At 51.3% G+C, this 24142-nt stretch overlaps 1 protein-coding gene and 1 long non-coding RNA gene across 2 annotated transcripts; one reads left to right on the forward strand and one right to left on the reverse strand.

The window, feature by feature from the left end:
- Positions 1–10731: 10731 nt before the first annotated feature.
- MUL1 (mitochondrial E3 ubiquitin protein ligase 1) lies at positions 10732–18282 on the reverse strand. Its single transcript, XM_086326135.1, has 4 exons — positions 18075–18282; positions 14682–14769; positions 13915–14035; positions 10732–12673 (listed from the first exon to the last, which is right to left on the reverse strand). The coding sequence occupies exons 1-4, from the start codon at positions 18192–18194 to the stop codon at positions 11950–11952; spliced, it is 1053 nt and encodes a 350-aa protein (XP_086182261.1). The 5' UTR covers positions 18195–18282; the 3' UTR covers positions 10732–11949.
- Positions 18283–18385: 103 nt separating this feature from the next.
- Positions 18386–22430, forward strand: LOC147377309 (uncharacterized). Its single transcript, XR_015136616.1, has 2 exons — positions 18386–18641; positions 21503–22430. It is a non-coding gene; the product is annotated as an uncharacterized LOC147377309 (long non-coding RNA).
- The last annotated feature ends 1712 nt before the right edge of the window (positions 22431–24142 follow it).

Consider the following 24142-nt stretch of genomic DNA (forward strand, 5'->3'; position numbering starts at 1 on the left):
CCTCCTCTGCTTCTCTCCACAAGCCGCCTGTCTCCATTCATTAAGGCTTTACTGAGCGTCTGCTCTGAGGTTCGCACCAGGCCAAGCGCTGGAAGAGAAAACAAAAGCATCAGAAGTAGGATGATGGTTAAAAGAAGCTCTTAGTCTTGTATCAGGCTTTTTCTTCCTCCCCTACCCCCCAAAAGCATCCTCACAGTCGTTATTGACCTTGCTTCTCAAAATAAACACATTTTGAGACAGAAAGAGGAGACAGTACATCCCTGTTTAACTGTTCACAGAAAGAGCATGAGTGACTTGCCAAGGTCACAGGCTATAGTGACGGAGCCAAGAGAATCCACTTTTCCCAGATGTGACTCCAGGTCCCCACAGTGGACACCCCGCAGTGGCGACCGCACTCGGGGCTGGGACCACCCTGCTCATCTCATATGCCCCCGGTTCCTTCCTTATGGCCGAGAAATAACAAAGCAGTGTCCATGCCGAGCAGCTACCACAGTCCCACCGTTCGGAAGACTCACGGAAAGGCGCAGAGAGGGCTGGTGAGTCCGGGCACGCACAGCGGGTGAGAGCAAAAAGAGAAGCCATCTGTCTGTATGTTTAGTCGCTCACTGGTGACTCTTTTTGCATCCCCATGGACTGTAGACTGCCAGGCTTCTCTGTCCATGGCATTTCCCAGGCAAGAGTGAGTTATTGTCTCCTTCTCCAGGAGATCTCCCCGACCCAGGGATCAAATCCACATCTGCATCGATCAGCAGGTGGGTTCTTTACCACTGAGCCACCTGGGAAGCCCAATGTTTACTTTGCCTTGTTCCACATAAGGTGAAAGGGGGCAGCATCACACCTTCCCGGCTCAGTTGCCACACCCTTACTGAACCACCCATCCCTCTCAGGCACATGGCGCTTTGCAGTCAGAAAGGTGTTTCCATGACAGTTCCCTTCATAGAGCCTCCCTTTAGCCTTCAGAAGTGGCGGGGCCAGGACACGAAGGCCCATTTGACAGATAAGGTTCCTGGAGGTTAAGTGATGCCTCCAAGAGCACACACACGCTCTGCGAGAGAAAGTGTGAATCAGTATGGAGCTCCTCCATCCCTACGCCACCGCTCCCCCAGCTGTCTCCATTTCAAAGGCCTCGCTCGGTCCTCCATTTGTCCAGCCTTCCGTAGGCCATCGCCTTATTCCTGAGCCCCACACGCGGAGGCAGACGTGTACCCTGGGTGTCCATCCATCCCTGCCTTACCCGCCAAAGCCGAGCGGCTGGCTCTGAGCCAGATGTCCAGAGCTGTGTTGAAGACGCCAGGTCCGGATGGAGGAGAGACCAAGTAAGGCAGCAGTGGAGGCCCCTTCGTGCACCACCCATCAAGGAATCCTGGTCTACCGCAGCAGTCCGGGCTGAAGGGAGCGGCCTTCACGGGGGCAAGCCGAGTTCAAAGTCCTGCTCGTCATCTCCTAACTCCGTGGTTATCTCACCTCATGGCGCCTCAGTTTCCTCACCTGTCAAACGGGGGTAATAATTATTCCTACTTGGTGGCTTGTTCCAGGGAAGGAGATTATATATGTATCATGTGCCTGGCACACAGTAAGTCCTCAGTAAATGGAGTTATAATTATTAGCTATTGACTCTCTTTGTGACTGAAGAAGCTGATTCTCTCCTCTAGGCCTCTAACTCTGCATCACAAAATGGGAAACTTGGAGAAAATCACATTTTTTTTTTTCAGCTGCAAAATCAACCAGGTCTGTCAAATCTAAAGTAGATAAAACCTTGCTTGAGGCCAAGGCGGGGGCTTCCCCCTCAAACCTCACCTGAAAGCCCGTTCACCAAACCCTGGGGCTCTGCAAACTGAGAACCACAGGACAGGGACCATGTCAGCGAGCTTCTTTAGCACAAATCCTCCGCGGTTAAAGATGCGTGTTTGCAAGGCCTGGCCGTGCCCTGAGCCTGGCACTGGGGTCCGCAGGACAGAAAAAGAGAGAGCCAGCTCCAGACGGGCCCCAGCATCAGATGCTCTGCCTGGCTTTGCTCCCTGGTTCCCTTCCCCTCTCTCCTGCCCAGATGGGGAAACCAAGGCGTGGTCTGCAGCACCAGAGAGTAACCGGGAGACTTAGAGAAGAGGGAGGCTCCAGGATGCCTCAGCCCTGGGGGTGGGGACTCTCCTGGCAGCTCAAGCGCAGGTTCCCGTGGGGCGGAGCCTGGGAATGCTGAGCCTGATGGGGCTGGCTAAGACCTTCGATGGCCCATCAGGGAAGGCTGGGATGTGGTGCTCCCTAAAGGCCAGAGGGTCACCTCCAGAGACGCCAAGAGCCCTCCCAGCAGGGGACCACCCCTCTGAGCCAAGGCTGGATAGACACCCACGTTGCCTCCAGCCTTCTCACCTTGGTGACTGGAACCTGGTGCCGCCCAATCCCCACCAACCTTGAAAGGCTGGGCCTCTGCTGCCCATCCCCCTCCCCACACCGTGCATGCGTACCAAGACACACACACATGTGCACAAACAGTGAAAAAAAGCCTGGTAGCCTACTGTGCGGAGAAGGCAATGGACCCCACTCCAGGACTCCTGCCTGGAGGATCCCGTGGATGGCAGAGCCTGGTAGGCTGCAGTCCACGGGTCAGGAAGAGTCGGACATGACTGAGCGACTTCACTTTCACTTTTCACTTTCATGCACTGGAGAAGGAAATGGCAACCCACTCCAGTGTTCTTGCCTGGAGAATCCCAGGGACGGCGGAGCCTGGTGGGCTGCTGTCTCTGGGATCACACAGAGTCGGACATGACTGAAGCAACTTAGCAGCAGCAGCAGCCTACTGGGGGCGGCTCAGAGCTAGACTCAAGCAACAACCCAGGAAGAGTTCACTCACCTTTCCTTCATTCAGCAAATATCTGCAGAGGATTTTCGTGACAGCCACAGTCCTTCCCTGCAAAAACTCAAAGAGTAGTGGCTTCTTTGCTTTGCTTTGTTTAATCACCAAGACCCTTTCTTCAAATAAAATCCTACAGGGAACCTCAGTAAATACAAAGCAGATAAAGGGCAAGCTGCTGGGGAGCTAAGGGCTCAGGACCCACCTTCTAGGCCCTTCAGCCTCCCCAGAGGGTCTCCAAAGACCTCCCAGAGTGCTAGAAGGCTCTGCACGAAACTGCCTCTAGAGTTCGTCTGGTCCCACCACCTCCATCACAGGCGGGGGAGCCAGAGCCCACGGTGGGGACCGGACTCCTGCCCCGAGTCTCACACCCCTGCCCGTCGCCACAGCTCAGAACAGTATCCGGAGGGGACCTCCAGCCACACACACACAATCAGTCACAAAATAAGAGGGCTCTTTGCAACGATGAAGTCTGTTGTGTTCCTTTAGAATAAAAAGATCAGAGGGTAATTTTTTAAAAGGTTTTATTATACCAACAACCCGGCAAAGTGAGAGTCCCATGGGCTCTTCAGGAGAATGTCAGAAATGGTGAGGACGGGTGGGGGCAGCTGAGGAGCCCAGTTTCACCAGGAGGTGTGGGGTGGGGGGTGGATTACTGGTGTCCTGACTGCACTCTCCCTGCTCAGCCACTGTACATCCTCACACAGAGGGTGGGAGGGCTGGGGGCAGGGGTGGGGTGGAGGTCCTCGGATCTCTGAGAGACCAGCCCAGAACCAGCAGGTGGGAGGTGCTGGGGCTCCGCACCATCCTGGGGGACAGTTGCCTCGCTCAGGCACAGGCCAGGAGAGCTGTGGCCGTGTCTGCGTGACCCTGAGCACTGCAGACAAGCCCAGGGATAACCGTAGCCTAGCGGACAGACGGTGGGGATTCAGGAGGCTGGCATCTGTGGTCTGGCTTCAGCACCTGGGCTCTGAATATCTAACCAGGCTTCTGAGAGGCCTGAAGTCTCCTGACGCAAGAGCCCCTGACCTCACCAGTGGATGAGCTGAGTAAACCGTGACCGCTAACGGGGACTAAGGGGCGCTGACCCCACTGCATACAGAAAGGGTAGGCCTCTGACCACAGTGTGGTCTCTGGGAAGAGCTTCCCACACCCCGGGAACACATATCCACACTCAGTAATCACAGAAGGAGGCTGTGATTACCCTCTCTCTCTTGTGTCATCCTTAGGGGCTCTGAGGTCCAAGAAGTTGAGTGAGGAGCCCAGAGCAGTACACAGGACCTGGAGAGGCGGCGGGTCTGAGTCCGGGCCAGCCTCTCAAACGCTGGGTGATACTGCCTCCCTGCGGACGCCTGGGAGTCAGGCAACCCGGGACAAGCCTCTTCTAGTCTCTGCACCTCGTCCCACCCACACACCGAGGGTAGAGAGGTTATGGTCCAAACGTCTTGCACACGGAGGACCCCCTCTGGGACTCGACTGAAAGAGACGGGTTCTCCTTCCCAGATGCAGAAAACTGTGTATGCAATTTCCAGGGGATTTCTGAACCGCAAAGTTCCTCCAGATAAAGAACACAGGACTGGATCCTGTAAATGACTCTCCCCACTGGTGTCCTGTAAAAACAGAAGAGCTTGTTTATACCTTAAAGCCAGGATCCTCACCCTGACTCTCCCCTAAACCGAGGGTCAGACCTATGGGGACTCAGCTCTGGGAAGAACAGTGTGACCACGGGCCTCTGAGCCCAGACTCCCAGCAAGGGCCTAGGTGCCGCTCTGGCCTCTCGGGTTCCCACACGGTGTTACTCAGGCACATCCCCATCCGACGGATGCAAGGTCATTTGGTGTCCGTGACAATCTGGGAGGTCGGCAGGACAGAGAGGGATCTTGGCCCACTGCACGGTGGGAAGGAGTCAGCCCCAAACGAGGAAGGCGAGCTGCCCAGCTGGAACCAGAGCCTGGGCCAAGAGCCCAGGCCTCCCGACAACCAGCTCAGAGCTCTGTCCGCTGGACCTGGTGATGAGCGAGTGAAATGAGGGGAAATCAGCAGCTCAACCCCAGCTCCACCCCTTCTTACCTGCACGGCCTCCCAGCGGTCACTTCGCTGTCTGAGCCAGATTTCCTCTTAGTAGTACAGTGGGGGTAACCAGATAAGCCTCATGGGGACACTGAGGGTCAGGTGAGGTGCTGACTGGGTCCCTAGGACGAGACCTAGTGGGGCAGCTGCCCAGCGGTCAGCTCCACTCAGTAAGTCCCACTGCCTGGAGCCCTCCAGGGCCTGCAAGGGCAGAGAGAGGGGCTTTCTCTTCCTAGGAACTCCTGGGTAGTAGGAAGGGCAGCAGCTGGAGAAGCCAGGGCCTGGGCACAGAAGCCCTCCCCACCCTGCCCTGCCAGACCCTGGGCATCCAGAAGAGGAGAGACAGGTCTGGGAGGGGAGGAGCCTGGTGCAGGTGAGAAAGACGCAAAGAGAGACAGACTCACAGAAGCAGATGGAATCCAACAGAAGCAGAGAGACTAAAAAAGCCCAGAGAGGAAGACAGATCCACGGGAAGAGGAAGAAACTCGTTCACACACTCAAAGGCAAGAGGCAACAGGGTAGACGAGAGGCGGGTCTGTCGAGTACAGGAGTTGACACTTCTGTCTCTTTGCAGAGGAGGAGACAGAGAAACTTGATACCTAGGCAAGAGGGCAGAAGGCAGATACAGGACAGAGGAGAGGATGGCAAGGGAGCAGGCCAGGCCGGGAGAAGCAGGATTTCTCCACTGAGAAAAAGCTTCTGGGGAGGAAAATCAAAAGCTATGCCATGCAATTTTTTTCAGCATCCTTTACTGGTGTGAAGTCATCTGGGTATTTTAAGAATATGTGATGCATTATGCATGTCTTATTTTTTTGTTGAAAGAAATCATGGTTAGTATATTTAAAGATGTGAATGCCTGGAAAATTATAGGGAGGGAAATGTGGGATTTTTTACCCCCCTCTGAATTTTCTGGGATTCTCAGTATTTTCACATCTGCACCCTGCTTCCTGGTGTGTTGGGCAGACAAAGGAACTAGAGAGAACATTCCTGCTTGTCCCCTTCCCAGCCTGTGCCCAGCTGCGTCTGGTGTCAGCAGCCCCAGGTCCTTCTCAGGCTCTGTTCTCATGCCTCTTCTCCAGCCCCCAGGAAAAGAGAAAATTGCACCCGCCTTTGGAAGCGCCACCTCAGTGTCGCCTGCAAGGCCTCTGGCAGCCGCAACCATGGGAGCACAGCGCCACCTGGAGGCCATGGTAGAAATCGCAGCAAGAGAGGAATCCCATCACAAGCCCTGGGGCGGCGAAGGGCAGGAAGAAACGCACATTAAGGGCCAACGTACTGCAAGCACGAATGAAGCCCTATCTGATGAAACACCTTAAATACTAGGGAAGACCGTCGCGGGGTGGAAGGCCTGGCGTTATGGCCATGTGGACATTTATATTGGTGTGTACCCCGTCTCCGGCCTGGAGGCCATTCAGGTTCAAGATACAAGGTGTCTGGTGCGCTAGGGGCTTAATAAGTGCTCGTGGAGTTCAGCTGAGGCCCTCCAGGGTCACAGCCCAATCCAAGAGGAATCTGGATTTGAGTCACCGAAGGTGAGGCCAGGGCTCTGGCAGGAGCAAAGCGTAAAGGTCAAGAGCAGAGGGCCCTCCCCAGGCCGGGGCAGCTCCTGGGACCGTTGCCAGCGTCCCTGGCTCGGCCCCATGTGACCCACGCTCGGGGAAGGGAAATGCCAGGTCCCTCGGCTGGCATCTGAAAAACAATAAGGCAGCAGCTGCGAGAGAAATGACTAATGAGCGCTCTGGGGAGCAATTCAGGACATTGTACATGGAAACTTATCTCATTCAAAATTGATCAGCTATCACTCTCTAATTAGGGAGAAAATGTGCTGATCTCCCCGGCTTTCCGGGAACATGGTCCTGGGGCCGCGGCAGGCAGCCCTCGGGCCTCAGATGGCAGCCCCGAGAAGGGCTTTGAAACTGTCACCCTGCGGCCTCGCTCATCCACTCGCTATGTCTCAGACAGGCCAAATAGCAGAACTGGATGGAGCCTTGGAGAGCTTCTAATCCAGCCTGCTCCTTTTACAGACACAGCTGAAGCTCAGGGAGGTTGCACCACTCCGTGGAGATCACAGAGCCACAGAACCCGAGAGAAAGTCAGCTCCCAGCCCAGACCATTTGCCAGCAGGCAGCAATGCCGGCCCAACTTCTCCTGTCTGGAGCCCTCACAGCTCTGGGCAGCTCACTGTACGTGGTGTTCTCTTACACAATGCGTTGCAGCTCCAGGCACTCAGAGACACCCCTGCCCTTGTTCTTTAAAATCAGGCCATGACCCTTACCTCTGGTCCAAAACCCAACTCCCACAGGCAGCCTTCCAGGATTACGGGCCCATATCCATCATCTCATTCACCAATTTACTCATTCATTCCATGTACATTCCATGTACGTTCCATGTACCCCAGTAAGAGCTGGGGTTCTGGAGTCAACGTGCCTGGCCTTAAATCCTGTCTTTCCTGGGTGCTTGAGTGAGATACTTGACCTCTCTGAGCCTTGATTTCCTTTTGCTTAAAGTAAGAATAATATAAACACATAGCTCACAGTGAAGATTAAGTGACATTAATCATGTCCATTCCTTTGCAGGCCCTTAGCAAAGAGCAAGCCCTAATGTGAGCTCTAATTAGTGTAGAGTGACAGCCTAAAAAAAATCGTGCTGGAGCAGAAATAAGACACCGTTCCTGCCCAAGACATGGGCAAGATGGCTCAGAGAAAGAACAGGGGGACTGGATAATGGAATATCAGAGGAGGGGCACCTAACTCCACCTAAGTGGAGAGGTTCAGGAGAGGTTTTCTGAAGGGAACACCTAAGGCTGAGTTTTAAAGGGTGAGGAGGTGAAGAAAGCAAGCACCTAAGGTGAAGAAAGGACTAGAATGCCAGGGGCAAGACTCAGCAATGGCAGAGGCAAGGAGGCAGGAACGGCAAGTGCGCTTAATGGCGCTCAGAGGCTCAGGGTGGCTGAGCCACAGGTGAGAGACAGACGGCCGGGGAAAGGCCTGGAGGGATGGCCAGGGGCTGGCCCACACACCTCCATGTGCCTTAGGGGACCCAGGGCTTAAGCCTGGAGGGGACAGGGAGCCTGGGGACCTTCCAGGCTCTGCTTCTCCCCAAGCAGAGAAGGCGTGTGGTCAGACTGGTGTTTCTCATGGATCATTCTCAGCTCTGTGGATGGATGTTCTCTGCTAGGCTCCCCTTCAGCAAAGATACCCTACCCTTGGTGGCTTCATTTTGAACCGTCAGGGCATCTGCTCTAACTAGGCCAATCTCAAAGGCCCTGCCAGCTACAACATTCTGTGAACCAAAAATGTTCCAACAGCCATCACCCATCCATCTGTAGGGCTTATTCGTTTTCAGACAATCAGGCCACTTTAAAAGACAACACCGAGTGCTTTGAGGGCAGAAACTGCGCCATATTCATTTCTGAATCCCCAGGCACAGAATACACATTTAGCTGATGTTTCTGGGATGAATAAATGCCCACCAAGGATACCAAAACTTGACAGCTCTTCCTCTGAGCAGCCCCAAGGCCCTTGGTGCTCATCCACATCAGATCTGTCCGCATCCAGGCTAGGACCTGGGTTGCAAAAGGTGTCAGTTTCACCCCAGTTTGTCACGTTGCTTGCTGTTTGAATTTTCCATCATAATTCTGAATGAATTAGGCCTCCGAGGACCTGCCTTCTGGCTCCTCCTCCATCAGGATAAGCCTCAACCTGCGGTCTTAAAACCAGGGGTGACTGGTGATTCTCAGGGTGCTAACGGCTTCAAAACCACTGTGCGCCGGTAACGTCCACTTGTCTGTCTGACACTTTTCCTTCTTAGCCTCTCAGGTTCAGTGTGACTTAAAGGGAAAGGGCTTTCTGCTCAGACCTTGATAGCTTTGAGCAAATCACATAAGCTGCAAAAAGGGGTGATATAGCCTCCACTTTCAGTTCACTCTAAAGCTAAAAAACACACCTGATACCAGGAGAGCCCAACACTGCCAGGCTGGTGATGATGTGTGGCCATCGGTAAACTGTAACCCCACCAGGAAGTTCTCATTGGTACAATGGGGTTTACAATGCTCACTTTGTCGGACTGTGAGCATCCACCCATATCAAGTATCTCGCAAAGAACTTCAAAACACCAGGAGCAATTATTCAAGACCATCCTGGCTGAATGCTGTCTGCGTCGGATTCAAGTGGCTGGGCCTAAGGGTTGAATTGAAATTCACCACAATCCCATGGTTAGTCCCCCACCACCAGCTTCCACGGGCTTCCCTGATAGCTCAGTTGGTAAAGAATCTGCCTGCAATGCAGGAGACCCCAGTTCGATTTCTGGGTCAGGAAGATCATCTGGAGAAGGGATAGGTTACCCACTCCCATATTCTTGGGCTTCCCTGGTGGCTCAGCTGGTAAAGAATCTGCTGCAATGCAGGAGACCTGGGTTTGATCCCTGGGTTGGGAAGATCCCCTGGAGAAGGGAAAGGCTACCCACTCCAGGATTCTGGCCTGGAGAATTCCGGCCTGGAGAATTCCATGGACTGTATAGCCCATGGGGTCACAAAGAGTCAGAAACCACTAAGTAACCTTCACTTTCACTTCTTCACCGGCTTCCATCCCACAGATCAGTCTAAGCCCCTTCAAGCCTGCTGGAAAGGATCTCCTTAAACCAAAGGCAGGGACTTGCGTGGGTGATGGAGAGCATGGGGCAGTCTCAGTCCAGCCAGGCTAGGACCACGAGTGGACCTCCGGTCTGGAGTCTGGGCGCGTGTGAGCTCATGTTCCCAATCAGCTGTCATCTCGAGGCAGGGACGGTGTGCTGCTCCTGTGTCTCCCACGATGGGCCCCTCAACTCCCTTAAAGGAGCCTTCGAGACAGAAGAATCGGTCTGCCCAGGATATGAGTCAGTCTGGGGTAAGGGCAGGCTGCCTTGTCTGCTTTTCAATCACTTGATAAGATTTACTCATGAAATCCATGCCGAGGGCTGAACGCTTCATAGATTTAACACAAACCCTCCTCCCCCACTCACCCCTACACACAGCAGTTCATTCATCCTCATAACCTGGGCTCTTTCAAAGCGCCTACTAAAGGGAACAGCAGATGCTTTTGAGATACTCCGAGGTCAGCCCCACCAGTCCCCCTGCCATCATGCCACCCCCGCCCAACGCCTCTATATAAAGCCAGGGTCGTAACACCTCCCTGGACAGGACTCACTGGGCAAGTGGGCTGTCACCAATCTGCCTCCTCCTCCAGAGCATGGTCTCCTCCACCACCATGGGGAACAGTATCTTGTGGGGCGTCCCTATGAGCACCAAGGGAACTGGCCCACCGCCGGTGAGCAGGAGGGTCAAGAAGACTGAACAGCTTGGAGTTTCAATGTGGACCACCGCCTCACCAGCTGTGTGCTTTTGACCCAGGGAACACGCCCTCTCGGGACTAGTTTCTTTGCTTGTAGGATGAGATGTCATGCGAGCCCGCAGGGCCTTGTGAGGATTAACTCACCTTGAAACTGAGGTCGGAAAGAGCACTGCGTACATACGCCAGTGCCCACCTGTCCCATTCTTGCAACAGGTGAAGCCTCACAGCCTGTGTTCAGGATGTCAGGACAGCACTTTTCAAGGACGGCTCTGGGCGAGGCCAGGCATGACCTGCAGGCAGTCTCCGGGCTGCCCTGAGGCTCCCCACTCGGCCCCCCTCTTTTAGTGTCACCAAGCTGCCCCCACCGTGGGGAGCCCCAGACCTCCTTGCAGCCAAGGTCTCCAGTTCATCCTATCAAAACCGGACACCATCCCCCAGGGAAGCATCAGCCTAGCCATCGAACTGTTCAAAGCAACATGCTCACACTCGGTGAGAAGGAGTTTTATTAGTGCTGCCCACACTGGACACTGCACAGAGCTGGTGCCAGCCCCAAGAGCACGCCCCCTTCCCCTGCACGAAGGGGGCCGGGGCATGGATGCTCATAGCCAGGGAAGGGAGAGAAGAAAGTGCTGTGCACGTGACTTAGTGACCTTGGACACTTGACAGGCAGTGCGAGGGGCTCGCGGCTCCTCTCACAAACGCAAACGGGACGGGGGAGGGGTGATGGGGTGGCGTGATGACGCCCCTGGGGCGTGAGCTCTTCGGTGGCGGGGTTGGGTTAGCCTGGACAAGGCCCCTGGCTCAAGATGCTGGCTGCTACTTTTCCTTGGTGGGAGTCTCCGTGAGGAGCTGAGAAGACTCCAGGCTGGGACAGCAACATCCTTACTGCTTCCTTTGGGGCTAAGACCTTTCCAGCTCAGCCTGGGCAGAGAAAACCAGAGCCAGCCCTCAGCCGGTTCAGGCCTCCGAGTTCCAAGTCAGGGCAGACCGCGTGCTCCCAGCGCCCTCTTTAGGTCCTGTGGCCCCAGGAAGGCTGCAGTCAAGCGGCCCTGTTCGCACCGCCACAGGGGAACAATGAACGGGCACCGTTCCAAGTGCCCCTGGCAGCGACCTGCCTCCCTTCTCCGACCAGAGTCCCGGCCCGTTAGGCAGAAGGCGGCCGCTGCATTCACTCCCTTCTGTGCTGATCCACGTGTGCACACGCGGGAGGCCGGCAGGTAAGGGGCGGGGGGCACATGACCAGCCTGGAGGCTCTTCCTTGGGGAGTGGGGGTGGGGTAAGCAAGCGGGAGGAAGACTGCCCCCCAGTCTGCTCTCAGGCGGCTCCTCGAGGCAACTCTGCTCTCCCCTCCGGCCAGTCTTTCAGGCTCAGGTCCACAGGGACCCACACCTGGGGGGAGGGGGCGGAGCGGGGAGAAGGCAACAGGGACAGAAGAGCTGGAGGCCATGGACTTCGGCGCTTGGGCGGTGAGCTCTTCAGCCACACACGGGCTCACCCGGCTCCAGGAAAGGGACGCGGCACCCCCGTAGCCCGTGCCAGGGCGGGGCAGGGGGTTCTGCGCCTGTGCTCCGGGCTGGCAAAGGCCACCTCCACGCTGGATAAAGGCGGCCTTCGGCAGCTGGTAGCGGCCCCATCACTGCTCTTGTAAGGGCCCGGAGATGATAAACACCCCCGAAGCGGGGCAGGGTCCCCCCGCGCCCCGCCTTAGCTGTTGTACAAGCGCACCACGCGGCTGATCTCCTGCCTGCAGATCGGGCACCGCCGGGGTTCGGGCAGCGCGCGGTAGCACTCGGTGCAGGCGCACACGTGCCCGCACTCCAGGAAGACACACGACCGGAAGTTGCTCAGGCACACGACGCAGGCGCCCTTCGGGCCCTCTCGGTCCTCCTCGGGACGGTCCTCCTCGGGACACGCGCGCTCCCGGAACTCCTCCTCCGGCCGCTGCCGCTCGCGCCGCCGCCGCAGGTACTGCTTCCGGAGGAGGAAGAAAAGGCTGGCGCAGGCGGCGAAGCCGAAGACCAGCGCCAGGACCTTCCAAAGCCGGACGCTGGACTCCTGCCGCTGCAGCAGGCTGTCGAAGTCCTGGCTGCTCAGGTAGTACTGCATGCCCGGCCCCTTGGGGGGCTGCAGGCGCACGCAGCTGTGGTCCAGCACCAGCTCGCCCACCCCCGTGAGTGGCGCCCCCACCTTCAGCATCTCCTCCGTCTCCTGGACGCCCTTGGGCCGCTCCCCGCTGAGGTAGTGGCCGACGACGTCGGTGAAGGACGGCGTGGAGGGGTGGAACCTCTCGTACACGGTCTCCAGGCCCAGGTCCACCGCGTCCAGGGGCTTCAGCACGCGCACGGCCACGCCCGCGCCGTCCTCGTGGGGCACCAGGTCAAAGGGCACCGTGTTCGTCCTCTGGTGAATGATCTTGGAACAGTCGTTCCTGCAGGAATGAGGGCCAAGGTAAATCAGAGGACCGCGAATACCTCACAGCCAGACGGGGGTGGAGTCCACCTCAAGGCCAGGCAAGATCAAGCGTGAACTGAGAGCACGAGAAGACGACGACAGACCCACCCTCGTCCAGAGCCTCAGAAGAGGAAGCGCAGGTTTTCCGGTTCTCTGGCCGCCTCAGTGGGCAACATATGCCATCAGAGATCACCTCTACTCTTTTTTATTTCCCTTTGCCCCCGTTAACACAGATCGATTTTTATCTTAAATCCCTCAAAAAATTTAAAAACTACCATATATGACCCAGCAATCCCACTTCGGATCGTGAATCTAAAAGAACTGAAATCTGGATCTGGAAGAGAGATCTGTGCTCCCTGGCTCACTGCTTATTCACAGCAGCCAAAACACAGAAACATCAATGTCTATCGATGAATGTACTTAGAAAATGCGGTCCATACATACAACAGGATACTAGTCAGCCTTTAAAACAAGAAAGAAAAAGGAAACCTTGCCACATGCGACAGCACGGGTGAGCCTGGGGGACACGAGCAAAGCAACTAAGGCGGCCACAGAAGGATGGAGACTGCAGGACCCCGTGTGCGTGAAGTGTCTAACGCAGCCCAACTCATCCGAACAGAGGAAAACGGAGACTGCCAGGGGCTGCGGAAAGAGGACAACAGGAGCTGGCGTTCACCGGGTGCAGTTTCGGTTCTACAAGACGAGTAAGTTTGAAATCTGCTGTACAACCTCGTGCCGTACTTAATGGTTCTGCACTGCTGCACTTAAAATTTCGTTAATAAGAGGAGATCGCAGGTTAAGCAGCCTTAATAAAAATTAAAATTGAATTTTTAATTTTTACAATAAAAATTAAGATAAAACTCCAAAACACAACCCCCCGAGGAGCATTTGGAAAAATGGTACTGCATGTTACAGCATGGAGCACTGAAAATCATCAATCCATGCCATCAGTCAGTGCTTCTCAACCCTTAGTGTGCATATCTGCAGACTCCAGGTCCCCTATCCTGGAAATTCTATCTAGGCAGATCTGGAAGAGAGGCCAGGAATCTGCATTTGGACAAGACGCCTAGGAGACTGCAGTGGCAGAGATCTCAGTGGCACTGAGACTGGTCTCCGCTCTCTCTCAGGAACAGCTTGAAGACATGGAGACAGGGCCAGGACGTCAGCTTTACAGCTGACCATCTTCGAGGTTTGGGCCCCTGGAGCAAGGATACGCACCAGAGGTGGGTTGTCCGGTTCCACACCATCTTGTGCTCCTGAAGCGTCAGCCGCTGAATCACCCCCTTGCAATTTTCCACAAACTGGCTGTTAAGCGTTTCTTTAACAGATCGAACAGCTCCTAAATGGAAACAAATTATTTTATTTCTGTAGAACTCTTCTGTCCTTTCCTTTAAAGTAATTTAGATTTTGTTTTTAGTTTGAGTTAGTTTAATTAATCAAAGTGAGGACACTGCTATCACCAACAGTTGTGCTTTGGGGGCACTCTGCTGAGCAGTCTACATGGATCACATTGTTTCAGTGTTACAACCACCCTGTAAAGTATATTCTGGGTTTCCCTGGTGGCTCAGACAATAAGGAATCTGCCTGCAATGCAGGAGACCCAGAGTTTGATCCCTGGGTTGGGAAGATCCCCTGGAGAAGGGAATAGCTACCCACTCCAGTATTCTTGCCTGGAGAATTCCGTGGACAGAGGAGCCTGGCAGGCTACAGTCCATGGGGTTGCAGTCAGACAGGACTGAGCAACTTTCACTTTCAGATCAACTTTCACTTTCAAAGTATATTTTAGAGATGGGGCAATGGAGGCTCTAAAGCTTGTGTAATTTCCTCACAATCATACAGCAGTAACCCAGGTCTTCCTGACCCCAAAGTCCAAATTCTGAACCCCCACCCCAAGGCTACAAAAGGCCGTCAATGTCAGCCAGGAAGATCTTTATCAAACTTTGAAAGACTGAGTTATTTTTCATTTTACCAATAAATAAACATACCTTCAATAACAGCATAAGGCACACACTTTCCTGGAGCTTCTGAAAGAATACTCTTTAAGTCTTCACCCAAGTGGATTCTTTTAGCTCCCTAAATGGAAACAACAGATTGGACTGACTGTTGAATACTGACATGCTCAATCAAACAAGTGAAGAAAGAAAATGACTCTTTTTTTTCACATTGAGAGAATAAGGGAACCAGGCAGGAAAGAGACTAAGGACGGTCAGATTCCAAAGCTGTGTCCCAGCACTTTCACCACATCAACAGGCACCTCGCTCTGCCACCTGCAAATGGGGCTGCCACTTCCACTCCAGCTGCAGTTAACCGGCCAGACAGCCCTTTTCAGTTTCACTTACTAAGACGAAAATATTAAAGGCACTCATCAATCTGCATACCACAGACTGAATGTAATTTGATCTCTTCTCGACACCACAGAACCAAGCATCTGAAGTTTATGTGGAAAAGCACGTAAACCAGGGCCCAGTACGTGGCAGGGGCTCGGGCAGTGGTAGGTTATTGTCATCACCGGGCCCTTGGCAGTTCACGCTCTGCATCAGACACTAATAGAGCACTGCCTTTGCACTATAGGGCGCGGCTTTGTGAACCAGTGCTAAACATTCTCCTCCTCTGTCTGCCCGCTTCCCCATCATAAACAGGCGAGCACAGTCACCTCTGCCGCTCCCTTCCCCTCACAGACCCCAGCTCTCCACTCCTTCCTGTTCTCATCCCAATCTGCTGTACTTGGGAACCAAACAAGCCTGCTACTGCTCCATCAAAAGTACGGTAAAATTAAGAAAGCCACTGAACATTTCCTGAACCAGGCACTGTGCTGGGGGCCAGGGGTTCAGGGACGAATGAAGGAAACGGTTCCTGCTTTCAGGTATTTTCATCAACACCATCTTAAGGATACCAGACACGAGGTGGGTAGTACTGGATACATATTAAGGTCCCTCTGAGTTTAAGCTATTGCTACCCAGTAAACAACAGGAGCAAGGTCAATAAAAATTATTACCCACGTACACTGCAAAGGTAATAAAAACAACGGGCAGTAACAACAGCTAACACTCAGGTTCATTTATTCGTTTATTGTCGGTCTCCCCCTCCACTGGGCTGTAAGCTCAGGAGGCCTAGGGCCTTGCTGGTCTTGTGCACTGCCGTCCCCCAGTGCCGAGACGGTGCCTGACCCGTAGCAGGCACTAAATACAATTCTGATGAAGACATTAGTGAATAACTAAGCACTTACATGTACTACATTCCAGGCACTCTGCTAGGCATTTTAAATGCATAACCCCATTTAATGCTCATACCATCCCTCTGCGGTAGACATTATCACCCCCAATTACAGATAAGGAAACTGAGGCTCAGAGAAGTGAAGTAATTTGCTCTAAGTCACCTAAATAGTCAAATATCCACCACAGGATAGTCTAAACATTTTTTAGAAGGAAAGGAGGTGAAATTCAGTCAGAAAGCCTGTGACTGAATGAAGCTTCAAGGCATCTATTTTGACTCTGGGCAACTTATCACAGTCTGTTTCAAAACATGTAAAAGGTGGGCAAAACAATCTCACAGGATTTTCATGTGAATGAAATGAAACTTAAGGTGTGAAAGAATCCAGACCAGGGGCTGTCACACAGTAGGTATGCGATAAATATGCATTCCCATCACTGTGAGAGATGTAAAAGGGGAAGACACAAACCCTAGTCTGGCAAGTTTTGTAATTGGATCAAGAAAATAGAGCCTAAGACAGAGTCCCAACTGTTTTTCCAGGCAGGAGCTAGTTATTTCATCCTCACTGAGGAACTAATTGGCAAAGCTTTTAAGGTCACCCAAAGATGGATCCCTGAGCACTCACTGCTTCAAAGGATCCCACCTCTAGCCAGCTTGATGCCAATGCGATTTCTGATTCAGCGTCAGAAACTGAAGTATAAGTTACAACCACAGACAATCATTTCAGAAGTAATTTAATCAAGCAGACGAGAAGGCAGCTGGAATCTCACCAGGCTGTGATTCACACCCCAAACTCAACTCCCTGGTAACTAGGTGCGCTCCAAAACTCACACACTTGAGTCTAAGCTCTCAACGCAAATCATCTGACGATAACGAAGCGTGTCAGGCTGAGGCATCCGTCTTCCAAATAAATGTCAAATTAAGCCCTGCTGTATTATGAAAATATTCCAGCCAGGACTTCCCTGGTGGTCCAGTGGTTAAGAATCCACCTGCCAATGCAGGAGTCACAGTTCGATCCCCTGTCCGTGAAGATTCCCACTTGCCTCGAGGCAACTAAGCCCTGCACTCCAGAGCCTATGCTCTGCAGCTAGAGAAGCCACTGCAAGGACAAGTCTGCACACCGCAGCTAGAGGGTAGCCCCTGGCCCTGCTCGCCACAGCTAGAGAAAGCCCGGCACGGCCTCGAAGAAATTCACCTTTTTAAAAAAGAAATTTCACCCCAAACAAATCCACAAATATTTACTGAGTGTCTATTCTCTGTTAACCATTGAGTTAGAACCTAGAAGGAAGAAAGGATAAGATGCCATTTCTTAGCTAATGAGGTTCATCTCTCATGAGCCACTCACACATTCATAATAAGGAAATGTAGTCAACAACAACAACAAAACCCTACACTCGGAATCAAAAGACCTAAGTTTAAGCTCCAAACTGACCCTGTAGAGACCTTTCCTCTGAGTTTCGATTTCTTGATTGGCAGGTTGGAGGTATCATTTCATCTACCTCAAATTACTGTGAAGCAGAACTAAAACCAAGATGGGAATATGTTGTGTAAACCGTCAGGTGCTGCATTAGGAAAGTGAGCAATATTTTTTAAATGGCCATAATATAAAAAGGCAGAGTCTGCAGAAGCAAGGAGCTGTCCCCTCCCAGGCACCTGCACGCTAGCCTCAAATCCTCCTGGGCTCTGCTCAACTGCCACCCTGTTTAAAAGAGCAAACCTCCCTTTCTCCAGCACTCCCATTTCCTCTCTTCCCTGCACTAGGCTGTATTTTTATCCCCACGTGTCACACCATCTGATTGACTGTTTTACTGTCTGTCTGGTTGGATTAGAATGCACTCTCCATGAAGACAGGAATTTCTGTCTGTTCTACCCAGGCTCGGCGCCTGGAGCATAGCAAGTGTTCAATAAAGATTTTTTTCGTCAATAAAGTGATGAAGTCAAGATTTATTCTGAGCAACGAGAAGAACTTGGGAGAAAGGAGGAAGGGAAGCCGTTATCACGCGACCCGAACTCTGATCCTGGCTCCTGGGGGCCGGGCGACGCCGTCCGAGCCTGGTTCCTCTGTGGGGTCTTTTCCCGAGGGTGGAGCGGCCCACGGCAGGTCGGGGGGCTCACCGTTCCCCCGGGGCGGCATGGCCGGCTGAGGCCGGGCGGGCTGGGGCACTGACCTTGAGCTCCTGGGCGACCTGGGCCTTCTGCCGGTACACGGAATACAGGAAGGCTGTGACCACAGAGCTGGTGCCCAGGAGAATGAACTGGCCCAGCGAGGGCCGCCCTCCGCTCTCCATGGCTGCGCCGAGCCCTGGCGAGGCTGGCGCGCTGGAGCGACCCCTCGCCCCTCAGCCTCCCGCCACCCGGAACCACACCCCCGGAGACGACTCCTCCCGGAAGCCCGCGGCCAGCCGCCCGCCGAAGGCACAGCACCCGGAACTGGAAGGGGACCCGGAACCGGAAGGGGGAGGGGGAGGGCGGGCACAACAGACCGGAAGGTGCTGTTGCCATGGTAATGGACAAGCATCAGCTGCCTCCGCTGGAGTCGGGTCTCCAGGAGTTGGAAGTGCGGAATGGTTTGCGGAACTTGAGCGATCTCTCGTCGCTCCGCGACCGCTTCAACTCTGGCCGTAATTGTATCGCTTGCGGTGCCACTGTTTCAGGGCTTCTGCTTTCCTGGGGTTATTATTATTGCAGGCGTTGTTCGATGACTCTGCCATTGGATTGGAAGGAAAGAACGTCAGGTAAGCACTTACGGGAAGTACACATTTAAGCTTCAGGGCAAACCTTGGGTCTTGGCTTTTATTCTTCCGCTTTACACATGAGAAGACAGGCCAGAGAGGTTAGTGCGTGTGCTCAAAGTCACACTGCTACTGGAGAGGAATTTACCGGACTGCACAGCTTATTACCTCCAAGACAGGAGGTTAGATCACTAAAGTAACTCCTTAATCTGCCAGCACCACACATAACAACTTACTTTACTAATTTATAATTATAGCTACAACTGTTGTTTTCCAGTAGTCATGTATGGATGTGAGAGTTGGACTATAAAGAAAGCTGAGCGCCGAAGAATGGATGCTTTTGAACTGTGGTGTTGGAGAAGACTCTTGAGAGTCCCTTGGACTCCAAGGAGATCCAACCAGTCCATCCTAAAGGAAATCAGTCCTGAATATTCATTGGCAGGACTGATGCTGAAGCTGAAACTCCAATACTTTGGCCACCTGATGCGAAGAGCTGACTCATTTGAAAAGACCCTGATGCTGGAAAAGATTGAAGGCGGGAGGAGAAGGGGAGGACAGAGGATGAGATGGTTGGATGGCATCATTGACTCAATGGACATGAGTTTGAGTAAACTCCGGGCGTTGGTGATGGACAGGGAGGCCTGGCATGCTGCAGTCCATAGGGTCGCAAAGAGTCAGACCCGACTGAACTGAACTGTGACAAAAAGTTTTACCAACATCAAACCATTTAATCCTCACCGCACAGTTATAGAGCAGATTTCAAAATGTTTTCTGATCTGTACAGCAGTGATTCAATATGTTTGCAGATTATACTCCACATAGGTTATTACAAGATAATGCCTATAGTTCCCTGTGCTGTACAGTATATCCTCCTTGCTTATCTACTTTATATTTGGTGGTTTGTATCAGTTCATCACATAACCCCTGTTTTGTCTCTCCTGACTTCCCTCTCCCCTCTGGTAACCACAAGCGCATTCTCTACATCTCTCAGTCTGTTTCTGTTTTGCATGGACATTGATTTGTATTGTTTTTAGATTCCACATATAAATGATATCTTACAGAATTTGCCTTTCCCTGTCTGACTCACTTCACTAAGCATAATATTCTCTAGGTCCATCCAACTGGCTGCAAATGGCAGTATTTCAGCCTTTTTTTAATGACTGAGTGAAATATTACAGCTTCTTAATCCAGGCATCTGTTGCTAGGCACTCAGATTGCTTCCACGTCTTGCTGCTGCTGCTGCTGCTAAGTCGCTTCAGTCATGTCCGACTCTGTGCGACCCCACAGATGGCAGCCCACCAGGCTCCCCCTCACTGGGATTCTCCAGGCAAGAACACTGGAGTGGGTTGCCATTTCCTTCTCCAATGCATGAAAGTGAAAAGTGAAAGGAAAGTTGCTCAGTCATGTCCGACTCTTAGCGACCCCATGGACTGCAGCCTACCAGGCTCCTCTGTCCATGGAATTTTCCAGGCAAGAGTACTGGAGTGGGGTGCCATTGCCTTCTCCATGTCTTAACTATTGTAAATAGTGCTGCTATGAACACTGAGGTGTATTTGTCTTTTGAAATTAGTGTTTTTGTTTTTTCCAAATATATACCCAGGAGTGGAATTTCTGGATAACTTTATTTTTAATTTTTTGAGGAGCCACTATTTTCCACAGTGGCTGTACTAATTTACATTCCCACCAACAGTGTACAAGAGTTCCCTTTTCTCCACATTTTCTCCAGCATTTGTTATTTGTAGACTTTTGATGATACTCATTCTGACAGGTGTGAGGTGATATGATTGTTGTTTTGATTTACATTTCTCTAATAATTAGTGGTGTGGAGCATCTTTTCATGTGCCTGTTAGCCATCTGTATGTCTTCTTTGGAAAAATGGCTATACAAGTCTTCTGCCCATTTTCTGATTAGGTAGTTGTTGTTGATGATATTGTATACTGATATTGTTATATGAACTGTTTGTATATTTTACATATTAACCTCTTGTCAGTCACATCATTTAAAAATATTTTCTCCCATTCCATAGATTGTCTTTTTATTTTGTCGATGGTTTTCTTTGCTGTGCACAAGTTTCAAGTTTAATTAGGCCCCAGCTGTTCATTTTTGGTTTTATTTCTGTTGCCGTAGGAGACTTATCCAAGAAAATAGTGCCACAACTATGTCAGTGAGTGTTCTGTCAATGTTCTCTTCTAAGAGTTTTGTGGTTCTCATTCTTTTTTTCCCCCATATTTTAAATTTTATTTTTTTATTGAAGGATAATTGCTTTACAGAATTTTGTTGTTTTCTGTCAAACCTCAACATGAATCTACCATCAGATCAGATGAGTCGCTCAGTCGTGTCCGACTCTTTGCGACCCCATGAATCGCAGCATGCCAGGCCTCCCTGTCCCTCACCAACTCCCGGAGTTCACTCAGACTCACGTCCATCGAGTCAGTGATGCCATCCAGCCATCTCATCCGCTGTCGTCCCCTTCTCCTCCTGCCCCCAATCCCTCCCAGCATCAGAGTCTTCCAATGAGTCACCTCTTCCCGTCCCTTTTGAGCCTCTCTCCCATCTCCCTCCCCATCCCACCCGTCTAGATTGATACGGGTTCTCATTCTTATTGTTTAGAGTTTATTTTTTTATGTGGTGTGGCATGCATGCCTGCTCAGTTGCTCAGTCTTTTGTGACCCTGTGGACTATAACCTGCCAGGTGGAAAAGGGAGGGTCCAACACCAGATTTCCTTTTTTTTTTAAATTAAATTGTAGTTGATTTCCAGTGTTCCCAGTGTACAGCACAGTGGTTCAATTGTACACATGTATCCATATGTATTCAGTTATACGTATTTATCTGTTCAGTTACACATGTATCAATTCTTTTTCAGATTCTTTTCCATTATAGGTTATTACAAGGTGTTGAATGTAGTTGCCTGCCGGGAGCCAGCATGAGGAACTCCGCACGTGGCAAAGGTCATGAGGGAGGAGGCTCGGCATACACAAAGGCGGGATCGAGCCTCAGGAGTCCCCCTGGAAATTCTCAAGCATATACCCCCAAAACCAGAGTCTGCCTACTTTCTGCTTTGTGCTGTCACCTACACCTCTGACTTTACGGGGGGCTGTCCCCAATTACCTCTCTCTGAAAAAAGAGTTAGCTTACAGCTCCAGTTAATAAAGTTCCTGGGTGTGATAGTGTTTCAACCTACAAACTCCTTTGGAAGTCCTCTAGCCTGCCTGAATAGGTTTTTCTGGCCACATGTGATTGTTCAGAGCCTCCCAGCTGTGAGAGGCATGAGATATTCTAAACTGTCTAAATACAGATTCCTTTGAGCAGTTAAGAGATTGATTAGAAATTGTATTGGTGAAGGGATTTTCACTTGTTGGACCAATGTTTGCTGCTAAGTTTCCATATCCCTTACCTACTGTGTCCCTGGCAGTGTATTGATTAATATAATTCATGTAAGTAGTAGCTTTAATGTTTGTAACCTTCAACCATTGAGTTAATTCTTCTTCTTGTTATAGCCCACCACACCTTTGCCCTATAGGAGTGTAACTTTATCTAATGCTTTTGGAGGGTGGCGCCTGACTAATCACCTTTAGAGAAAAATAAGTTTTCTGAAGAAAGGGTCTTAAAATGTTAACAGGCCTCCGGGCCAGAAGATGATGCAAATCACCTAAGCTTTTGCATATGATAAGTTTGCAGGAAGAAAGCCTGGTTTGCTGCCTGACTCTACCCCTTCCCCCATTATCCTCTATGCATAACTTAAGGTATAAAAACTACTTTGGAAAATAAAGTGCGGGCCTTGTTCACTGAAACTTGGTCTCACCATGTCGTTCTTTCTCTCACCTTCTGGCTGAATTTTTCAGCCTCTTTTGTCCACTAAATTTTCTCACTGAGCTATCCTTATTTAACCACTCTTTATATCTTTAATTAACATGCCGTCTCCCCTTGGAAACCCCTGACTCCACGGGGCTGGACCCCGGCAGTTGCCAGTGCTACTGTTTACCTGTTAATGTAGAGTAGTGTGTATCTGTTAATCCCTCTTCCTAATTTATCTTTCCCCCTTTCCCCTACATAAGTTTGTACTCTATAAAAGATTGTCATTCTTAAAGCAGTTTGGTCTTAAATAGCTCTGCCTTTTTTTTTTTTTTTTTTTGGCCAAAGGCTGAAATCCTTCAGTAGCCAGGCTGGACTACTGCGACATTTTGAGATTTCCGTCATGTGGACCTTGTTAGGAGTGATGGACGACGGGCACTTTCAGCTGCAGCCAGATGTCCCCAGGGCACCATTCTCAGCTCAGCGTGACTGTCCTCACTGAATCACAAGTTAAACAGGAGCCTCTGACTTAGAGAAAGTGAGGTTAAGTTCCCAAGAGGAAAGTGAGGTACCAGGCAGAGAATCTAGGAGGAGCTGGAAGGGGAGGGGTTTACTAGGGGCAGTGCCACCGCTGGAAGCATGTCACAAAGTCCCTGAGTTCCCCGTGAGTCACTGGGCAAATGCCCTCGCAGGCGCTCCATTCCGGTGAGACACTGGCAGGGTCTGGGCACCAGGGAGATTTGAAAGATGAGACCTCCTGCGCTAATGTTGCCACACAGCTGTGCCGAAGGAAATTTTAAAAAGGTTAACAATCACGTCAGGTCGTCACTCACTTTCCTTACAGAGCTTTCCCATGGGAGAGCCCTTAACTTAATCATTGTTAGGAATTATCAAGTGTCAGCATACTTTTCATGACCATTTAACCCATGCATTGTACTCCCCCAGACACAGTGGAACACAGGGATACGATGCAGGACATGCTGTCTGACCTCAGGCAGGGTGTCAGGGAGACCTTTTTCTTTTTATAATGAAGTAAACCCCATCCCATCCCCAGGTGACCACAGAGCTGTTTTCTGTCACTGTAAGTCTGCATCTTCTAAAGGTTCATATGAATAGAATCACATGCTGTGTACTTTGTCTTCTCTGGCTTCTCTCACTCAGAATAATTATTTTGACATTTATCCATATTACTGCATGTCAATAACTGTTTATGCCTTTTCTTTTTTTTTTTACTGCTGAATAATGTTCCATGGTGTAAACATACCACAGTCTGTTTATTCATTGACCTGTTAATGGACATTTGGATTGTTTCCAGTTTTTAACTATCACAAATGAAGCTGCTTTGAACATGCGTGTCTAAGTCTGTGTGTGGACAGATGCTCTCATTTCTCCTGGGTAAACTCCTGAGACAGGAATGGCTGGGTCGTGCATCAGACGTGTATTCAAACTTTTTACGAAGCTACCTAGAAGTTCCCCAAGACAGTTGTGCCATTTCACATTCCAGCCAGCAGTGGGTGAGAACCCCACATCCTTCACATCCTCAGCAATATGTGGTATAATCAGTCTTTTGATTTTAAACATCCTGATACAGTGGTCCCCAACCTTTTTGGCACTGGGGGCCAGGTTCGTGGAAAACAATTTTTCCACACACCCAGGAGGGACGATGGTTTCAGGATGATTCAGACGCATTACACTTATTGTGCACTTTATT

The sequence above is a fragment of the Bos grunniens genome, chromosome 2, assembly GCF_055505025.1.
Source record: "Bos grunniens cultivar Pamir isolate PY7600 chromosome 2, Bosgru_T2T1.0, whole genome shotgun sequence".
NCBI classification, from domain to species: Eukaryota; Metazoa; Chordata; class Mammalia; order Artiodactyla; family Bovidae; genus Bos; species Bos grunniens.